Consider the following 9,711-nt stretch of genomic DNA (forward strand, 5'->3'; position numbering starts at 1 on the left):
AGGCAGGACATGCCAAGAGACAGGGAGACAACCAGGACTCCAAAGAGCCAGGCCAGGGCTGTCTGCAGGGCTGGGGATGGCTGTGCTTGCAGAGCCCCACTGTAGGTCAGGAAGCTCTCGTCACAGCACAGGGAAGGACCTGAGGTGGCCTGGGACAGCATGTTCAACTGGGACAAGAAAAATCAGCAGATACTGAATCCATACGCACTCACACCCTCAAAACCATGTTCTCAACCACTTCCAGCACCGAATGGTGATTCTCCTCTCAGCACAGAGCAGCCAGAGGATGTGGGTTATGTGGCCAGCCTTTCCTGCACTGGTAGACAGTGATGAGCCACCTCAGCTGAGGGTGTAGCTGCTGAACCCATGGATAGTGGAGCTTCTACAGTCTTAACCAGAGAGGAGAAACCCTGCTTTCTTCTTCCAGGAAAGATCAACTCCAAGCCCTTCCCAGCCAAGTTCCCATCAGTCTGCCTGCCCATAAATTTACAACTATTTATTTAGTCAAAGTTCATCCAGATATTAAGAGCTTAGGGGCACTATGGGGAAAACAGAAGCAGGCAGAGCAGCCAGCCTGTTCCTCCCACAGGCTGCAGGAATTCCCCACTGGCTGCTTCAAGGCTGGACACCTCCATGCCCTGAAGCTAAACGTGTTCAGTGCCATGCCAGCAAGCTAAAGGGAGTGGACTTGTGCAAGGATCTCTGAAGGAAGGATCACCAAGTCTAGAAACAAAATTGAAGCAGGTCTTTGCCTCTGAGACTTCAAAAGGTGAGAGGTGGAAAAGGTTACAAGGCAGGGACCTTCAAAAAGCCTACAGACCCCAGACATCCCAGTAAAGGCTGCTGCAAAAGGTCTGGGAAAAAATGAAACTTGCTCAATAGCATTCAAAAGAAATGGTGGAAGAGAACTCAGCTTCTGTCCCGCTTGCCCTCTCCCTGTCCACCAGAGCCAGCATAAAGACATCTCCACATCAACAAGCTGGCAGGTGAGAAGGGCAGCACCGGGTCCAAGATGGAGCTCTGATGGCATGAGTGTGGCCCTGATCCCTTGCAGTGCCCTCATACAACCTCTCATCAGCTTTTCAGACTGAAAATCCACATTGTAGGCAGCTGCCCAGGGCAAGTCACAGCAATGTGTGGGGCTGGTGCAGAGATCAATTTGCCGATGGCAGGGGAGCGTGTGTGCACAGGGCAGTGTGTGTGTGTCTGCTTTCTGCAATCACTGCCCTGTCTGAGGGGCTCAGACAGAAAATACACTCAGGGGCCTACTGAGTTCTAACAGATTCAGCCCACCAAGAGGGGAGCAGAGATTTGTGGCTGTGAAGTGGTGGGGTGACAGTTCAGGATGTTGACCACTGCAGGTTGCTCTGGTTACTGGGTGTCCTGGGCTTGCTCAGCTCCATGCAGAGGGGAACTGGCTGCAGGAACCACCCATGCTGCCTGCTGCAGAGACTGCAGAGGTCCCAGTGCCTGGCTGGCAGCCCCTGTTTGCTGAGCAACCAGCAGACCACAACTCCCGACAGCACGAGCCTTGCAGTGGCAATGTTGGTATCATTTGTGTACAGGATCCAAGTCACATAGAGCCATTTCTCACATTGTCCTCTGGCTCCCCTTCCCTCCTCTGTCCCCATGAGGGACACATTGGGTGTCCCTCAGAGCATCATGCTCTCCTTCCAACACAGTGAATGAAGCATCATCTCTGCTCCCCAGCTCATTAAACTGTCAGAGAAACAAAGCAAGCCCCATAGCCCAGCGCTATCTCCTACACTGGGTGATCTCCTGTGAAGGACATGCAGGAAGGCTTCACCCAAGCGGTGACCACCCAGCTCCGGGGGATACAGAGAAACTCTTTCTTCTCACCTTTGCCCATGCAGGCCTTTGATTAGAGTGAAGTTTTGGCTTCTCAGTGTACGCCACAGGCAATTAGGAAATGGACAACAGAGCAAGAAGAGACATTTGGGGGTTGAACCCTATTCATCAGAGCTCTACAACTGACTTTAATGGGCAATTTACTAGAATGACATGGGGTACAAACATCCAACAGCAAAAACTGGCATAGCCAGAATAAATCACAACAGCCAGCCACGAAGCAAAGATCCCAGCATCTGGAAATGAGCATCAGGGATGGGGGATAACCCCACAGGACAGCAGCACATACAGGGGGCATTTAGCAATTTCTCCCACCATCCAGCTCTGTCGGGAGGATTTTACTGACAAGGGAGGGGGGAGTTCCCTTTGAAGAAGGGAACAATTAAAAGATCTGTGTGAAGCAGTGGGGAAATTGCAGAGAGCTTCTGGTTGAATACAGACCCACAGCTGCTGATCCAGACAGGAGACAAAGACAGGGTGTCCCAGTTTACAGCACTGCAAACTCTGCAGGTACAGGTGAGTGTATGGGAGAGAGCAGACTGGTCTAAACCGGGCAGCAGAGCCTGAAAATGTGGGGTTCAACTCCCCATTGACATCAGTCACTCCCTGGAAAAAAGTACCTCCAGCTCCTAGGGTAGGTCCATTTGTCCCTGTTTTCACTCTCAGTGCAAACTGCACCCTGCAGGCAGAACCGAGGCACAATGCTGTTAAACACAGACCTTTCAGGCCACCAGAGCTACTCAGTGAGATGTTTCCCCCTTGTCAGACTGCCAGTAGTCCTTAACTGCCTTTGAACAAGGAAAGTTTAGGGCTTTTGCCCAGCTGTGCCTCAAAGTGAAACATCCCCCCCTGGTCCCTCAGAAGTATGCAGGGAGTTAAGCTCTCCTTTGGGTACTCAGCTCCAAGGGGCAGTACTGGGAGTTAAGTACCTAATGCCTTTGTAGTTTCTTGGCTTCTGATAGAGTCCTGGGAAAGACAGCTGTGTTTGCACTGGAATTAAGATGGAGGGTTTGTCACGCTCTCCATTCAGATGCTCGCAGGAACCAAGGACCAAGAAATATACCCAGCACATAATAAATCCCAACACCTTCAGGAGAGCCCTGGCTAATGCACGAACACTCATCCCCCAGCCTTGGACCTCACCGACCTGCACCAACACAGCAAAAGTCCTGCTGGTGCTGTTTTTGTGGAGTTCTTATTGCAGGATATTGGACTTCTGTGTGTGAGGACAAAATGTAGGTGCACCGTGCTGCCAGAGAGGAAGAGCCAGGCTGAGATGCCAGAGGAACGTGGGGCCAGGAGGGGCTGGATGCAGCCAGCAGAGCCACCGGGACAGGAATTCCTCCTGCATGCAGGGACAGAGTTAACTCCAGGAGTGCTAAGCCCATTCCCTTCCCCTCCGCAACTTCTTGCATGTATCAGAGATTCTCAGGAAACTGTAAAAAGCCAAGAAGGACTAGAGAAAGCATTCCTGGCCCTCAGGAGCAGATGGGCTTCATTACTGTCCTGCTCTCAGCACTGGACCGGGTGGATTTTTCTACCCTGACAGGTCACGGATGGAGCACTTCATATCTTTTCCAAACATGGCAGGTCTGAGGGCTCCAGCCTGTGTTTGCCAACATCTTGGCTGACAATTGTTGCTGTACTTCGAGTACTGACTGGCTCCTCAAAAGGAAGGGGCTGCATCCTGGACATCACGGTACTATGACTGGGTAAATGAGCTAGGCAAGACTGCCCCATGACAAATGAAACAAAAGAAAATGAGAAAGGGGAGGGGAAGGGAGGGAAGGGAAGGGGAAGGGAGAAAGGAGAAAATAGGAAAAAGAGAAAAGAGAAAAGAAAAGAGAAAAAAGAGAAAAAAGAGAAAAAAGAGAAAAAAGAGAAAAAAGAAAAAAAGGAGAAAAAGGAGAAAAAAAGAGGAAAAAAAGGAAAAAAAGAGGAAAAAAGGAGAAAAAAAAGAGAAAAAAGGAGAAAAAAAAGAGAAAAAAGAGAAAAAAGAGAAAAAAGAGAAAAGAGCAACACCATCTGAGGGTGGCTTAGATTTGTCATCCCTGCCTGTGCTTGCAGCCTTAGCCAGGGCAAAAGCAGCATCTCCCTCCTTATCTGGAAGGCTGAGGACATGTGTCAGCCAGCTGCAGGCATGACCCAGGCTCAGAGCATTCGCTGTCTGAGCCATGCACACGTCCCAAGGCAGCGGCTGAATTTCAGCCTCCGAATACCTTTAAACAATGGGGAGGAACTGGGGCCTAAAATAAGCTCTTTCCTGTTCTGAAAAAAACAAAAACAAAAACACCCAAACTAAAACAACCCTGGTTTTCAGAGGTCTGCTATATTTAAGTGTGTATTTATCTCCATTCACACCAGATCTAAGTGCAGTTGAAGGTTCAGGGACTAGAACTCTGCTTATCAATCACTTATCAACCCTATAATCTCTATCCCCCTTAAGAGACCAATCTTTAGGCAAAGAGATGGAGCTGACTGAGAATAATAAATTTGGAACAATGATAAGCAAGAGTTTCTCCAAGATCTGCTAGTCCTCAGGGCTGTTGGGTTGGGCAAACCACCTGAGAGCTGGCAGAGTGGTGGCAGGGGTGTCTTCATATCCACCTTGGCACACCAGCGGGCTCAGAAACACACACTGATGGTGAGGCAGTTCCCTACCTGTGATATCTCCTACATGTGTTGATGTGGCTTCTGGCATTACTGCTCACCCTCCTGCAACACCCCAACCCTTCTCTCTAAGGCTGGTGAAGGGGTTGGAGAAGGCTTTGCTCTATCAGAGCCCAGAGGAGATCCAACTGGTTGATACAAGAGCAGATATGGATGGAGAGAGGGCTCTTGCTGCTTTCTCGCTTGGAAAGTTTTTCGGAATGGTACCACAACCCTGGCACTTCTGGTATCTCTTGTTGTGAAAGAGTCAGACCCAGGCTGAGTACATCCCACCTGCAAAGCCCTGCGAGGTCCAGCAGCTCGCACTGACAGCAGGTTGTGAAACAACACAGGGAGTGCAGAAGCCAGCATCGAGCAAATGCTGCTAAAAAGACCTAAGAAACAACAGCTGGATGCTGCAAGTGGATAGAACCGGAGCAGAAATAAAGAAGCACTTTGAGATTGAGAGCTTTTCCTTCTCTCTTATTGGAGAAAATCTGCCAGCTCTCCAGATGTCATTTGACTACTCACAGGTGCCCCAAAGACATATCACTGGGGTGGCCCCACAGCACTGCCCTGTAGAAAAACCTCAGGCCAGATGAACCCAAGGCCTCAGGACCTGCCATTCATGTCCCTCTACCTCCTTCACATGTTCCCCCTTCCCTCTATCCCACATCTGTGCTACCAGAATCATCCCACATCCCCCCCCCGTTGCTAAAATCAGTGTGGTACCCCTGAGAACAGCAGTGACCAAAGCTCTGATGTAGACAAGGAATGGCAGCCTCCAGTATCTCCTGCTGTGCCAGCCTAGATGTGCTGCCAGCAGAGTGAGATGAAGCACCAGCCTGGGAGCCCCGCTGTGTGTTCTCACCTCTGTGCAGAAAATGTACAGCACACACAAGTCAGCACAGCTAACAGTGTGTTACTCCTGCCAGGAGCAGCAGAGAAACATCAACTCAGATGGGTGACAACCATACCAAGGCTAGACAGGATCTCCTGGATGGCTGTGGGGTACACCAAGGGCTCCTGGTGGCCCTCATCACTCCCTGAGCCCAGCTGAGATGGCATGAGATTTGCCTGGGAGCTGAATGCACTTGCCCACACCACCAGCCCAGGTGCAGGAGGTGTTGAAAGGTGACTGTTCCAGGTAAACCCTGGAACTACTCGCTGTGGCATGGTGTGGAAGGTCCTGTGGCCAGTGTGCTCAGCACCACTTCAACACCTTCCTGCAATGCAGACATCCTGCCCTTGGCCATGCATCTGTGAGCCTGGAGCGGGACAGCTGATGGCCAAGAGGACAGACAGGTCACCACTGACTTGAAGGGAGCAGGGGACAGTCCCTGGCAGAGCTCCACCCCAGGGCCAGGGGAAAGCTGGGCCTTCAGCCCCTGTGTCTGCTCACTAGTACAGCCAGCAGAAAGGAAAGGCAACAAAAAACCACCAGAGCCACCAAGTCAGGGCACACTCAGGCACACAAGCCCACCTCCCTGTGGAGCACCAAGACCTGGCCCACCCCTCCGGCAAACACACCAAGCTTATTCCTGCCTCCAGAAGGTACAACAGGGAATTCCACCACTGACTTCAGTACAAACTAATTCAGCCCACCACCAAAATAACCCGCTCAGCTGCACTGAGGGGCAGAGTTATTTCAGCGCAGGCTGGTGTGTGGCTCCCGAGGCAGAACAAGAAAGCCTTATTCCAGCCCAGCCATGGAGCTCCGCACAAACCACTCCGGCGCACAAGGGTCTGGATGGAGCAATGCAAACAGAACAGCCAATTCCTGCTCCCTGAGATGACTGAGCCCTTAGCACTCTCAAGCTTAAAGGTTTCTGCTTATTTCATCTTTCTTCCCATTCCTTGTCCTGGTCACAGAAAGGTTTTGTCTCTACGTGCCATTAGAAGGATTAATTCAGCATGTTCCATGTAATGGACCGTGGGTGGCCCAGGGAAGGCAACCTACTCAATCCTGCTAATGATGGAGAAAGGATCTGACTGTTCCTGGGGGAAACTCATAGCATTGCTGTTTTTTTTTTTTTTTCCCTAGCATTTTTTCTTCATTATTACATAAAAACCAAATGACACCAGACAACTAGAACTCCAAAGAACCCCCAGGCAGCCATCACTTTGAAGATGACATTTTCATTTGCAAATTGTTTACCTATTATTGTAACTTGCAACTTCTAAAATTCAAGTAATTTGCCTCAGTTTGTTTTCCTTTGGGATAAAAAGTGAAGCAATCTTTAGCTTGCTTCTTTCCTGTATATGGTAATGACCTTTCCTCTGCTAGTGTAAGTTTCTCACTCATCTGAAAAGGAAAGGAAAAACTGGAAACTGAAAAATAATAAGGGAAAGAAATGGCACATAAATAAAGGCTGGACCTAGGGAGATAACTGTATGACTAGAAAATAAGCTGATGCTAGAGAACACATTGCTTGAACTCACCTCTTTTTTGAATCTAAAGGGGCAAATCTGCAGAGGGCATCCATACCCTCACAAACGGGTTCCCACTGAGTGACAAACGTTACTTGATTCCGGCAGTTAGAGACCCCTACCTCAGACCTATCACCATCTATGGGAACTTTCAATAACCACACTTGCCCCACAGGAAAGAATAGATTTGCAGGGCACTGCACTTCCCAAAGCCTCAGCTGGCCAGCACTTCTCAAGGTAGGATTCCAGACCCAACCTCCCTCCAGCGCCTCATGAGACATCACCACCATTACCATCACCTGGTTTGCTCTGACCTCACGGGAACTCTGTGTGAAACTGGGTTGAGATCAGGTAAGGAGTTAAAGTCAACTACGCACAGAAAGTTCTGCTGACTCAGACCAACAGAATCTCTTTTTCAAAATCCGAGCCCTGAAAAGAGAGATGTTTTGCAGTCAGATGCTAGAAAGCATATCCAGTGTAAAACACAATCATCTCTTCATTAGCACCCCTGGAGATTTAAGCTGATTCAGTGCTGCACTTTTTACTGAGCAGTCCCAATACTAACATAAGATGCATAAATCATTTCCTTAAGAAAAGTAAAAGTTACTAAAGGAATACAATACTGATTATGATCTTCTGGGATTTCTGAATTCATCTGACAAGTTTCACATGCTCGTTTAGAAATAACAAATGCTCGCTGAAACCCAACTCCTTTTCAATCTTACTCAGCCAGCAAGTTATGCCCTTTTTATTTTTAGGAAAAAAACACATTAAAGTGATGGAGCAGTCCCTATAAAAGGAAAATCACATTTCATTTAGTCTACACTGATAAAATTCCATTAACGTTTCAGTCAAGTCAGTCTTCTGAATTTTAAGAAGTAACTCTAAAGGCCCCATTGATGGATTTCTGCTGTACTCAGAAAACATTAATACATTGTTAAAACGGCAGGAATTACCCAATAACGTCTCTTAGGAAAGAGGAACTAATTTCCCCTAAGGAGCAGAAAAAGGCAGGGAAATAAATTATTCCCCTAGTACAAAACGGTTCAGAAATTAGTTCAAAAATGTTTCCCATCTTTAAAGAAATTTCTAAGAGCACACGCTAGAGAAGTCCCTTGAGCCATTCAGACTCCCAGGAATTTCAGTGACCGCGGCTGTAAATCGGCACTTGCGGGACAGAGCAGCTTCCCTTACGGGCTCCGAGCCGGCACAGCCCCGGCAGGGCTGCACGAAGCTGTGCGGTTCCATGACCAAAGCCGAGCACGGTTTCGTGCCCCGCACGGACACCGAACAGGACAGCCGAGAGAAGGAGGCTTTGGAAAGGAGCGCAGGGTGTCCGAGGGGACGGCACAGCCGCTCACACCGCGGGCCAGCGCGGCGGCCAACTTCAGTGCGCTCAGCCGAGGGATGTGCAGCCGCCGGCGACTTCACCGGCGGACTCAACTTCAGCTGGCCGGGGACCGGCGACACCCGAGGGGCTCCAGGAGCAGGGAAGGGGCTGCCCGCCGTGCTGCCACCCCTCTCCGCCCGCCCCCGCCGGGGTCCCTCCGAGAGCGCGGCGCCCGCGGACCCACCTGGGCTGAGGCTGCTCTGGAAGTAGAAGAGGACGAGCAGGAGCGAGCCGAGGCCGGCGGCCAGCGCCAGGCGCGGCGCCCGGCTCCGCCGCATCCTCGGCCGCGGCTGGCGGCGCAGCGCAGCGCCCGCGGCCCCGGCCCCGGCCCGCCGAGCCCCGCCGAGCCCCGCCGAGCCCCGCCGAGCCCCGCCGAGCCCCGCCGAGCCCCGCCGGCCGCCGCCCCGCCCCGCGGCCCCGCGGGCGCCCGCAGGAAGTGACACGGGGCGCCTCAGCCGCCGCCACGGGAACTTCGCCCCCCGAGAGCCCCGCGGCGCCGGCGGCGGCTCGGCCCGGCCGGCCCCGGTGCGGGGGCAGGGCCCGGGGCTTCCCTCGGCCGGGGCCGCGCCCCGCCGGCGCCCGGGGGCAGAGCGCGCTTCCCTGCACAGCCCCCGCACGGCTCTAGGGCTCCCCGAGGGGACAACCGAGTCGCCGGTGTGCTGGCAGCATCCGGAGTTTCCTGATGACTTTCCTCTGCACTCAGTACTTCAGAAGCATCACGAAGTTTCGTGGCCTTAAAATACACGTGGACTTAAAATACACCTCTTTTCTTCATCTCTTTTTTTTTTTTTTTTTTTTTTTTTTTTAATATTCTTTTGGCTACCTCCGGCCCTGCGGTCTTTTACTGAAAGCAATAATGCTTCTGACTAATTCCACCTCAAGCAATAAAAACTTCTGTTAGAAGGAGGACATAATTTTCTATTACTCTCGGCATGCTTTTGGAAAGTGAGAGCGCAGAGTTCTCTTACTGCATCCTCTATCCCCCGGGCTCCGTAATCACAGGCAGAACCAGCCCAGAGCTTCTGTTGCCCCAGTTTTGAAATAGCAGCAATGCTTTTCACTTAGCTCTGTAAAACACTCAAGATCTACTCAAAGGCACCTGCCAAATTAGCCAGGCCAAGAGCTGGATTCCACCGACAACACTCACTCACTGCTTCTCTTCAGCCCCAACACACGTAGTTTTAAGGAAAAGAGGGCAGCTCAAGGAGGAGCCACCGGGAATGACAAAGCCTGGGTATGTGCACATGCTGGGCTTCATTCTGCCCTCATTTAGGGCAGAGGAAACCAGGAGGAGAATCTCATTGTAGTGAAGGAAGCTGCAATGAAATAAGAACACACGCCACATTTTGCAGGCTTGTGTTGAGCTATGACCA

General features: G+C 51.1%; 1 protein-coding gene across 1 annotated transcript in view; it reads right to left on the reverse strand.

Annotated features, from left to right (window-relative positions):
- The window catches only part of CHST13 (carbohydrate sulfotransferase 13), a 29,236-nt gene extending 20,573 nt beyond the window's left edge, over positions 1-8,663 (reverse strand). The window contains exon 1 of the mRNA XM_066326660.1: positions 8,523-8,663. Coding sequence (XP_066182757.1) covers positions 8,523-8,616 — 94 coding nt within the window. The 5' untranslated portion in view covers positions 8,617-8,663. The remainder of the gene's footprint in view (positions 1-8,522) is intronic.
- Positions 8,664-9,711: the final 1,048 nt, after the last annotated feature.

Source organism: Sylvia atricapilla, chromosome 11, assembly GCF_009819655.1.
Source record: "Sylvia atricapilla isolate bSylAtr1 chromosome 11, bSylAtr1.pri, whole genome shotgun sequence".
NCBI classification, from domain to species: Eukaryota; Metazoa; Chordata; class Aves; order Passeriformes; family Sylviidae; genus Sylvia; species Sylvia atricapilla.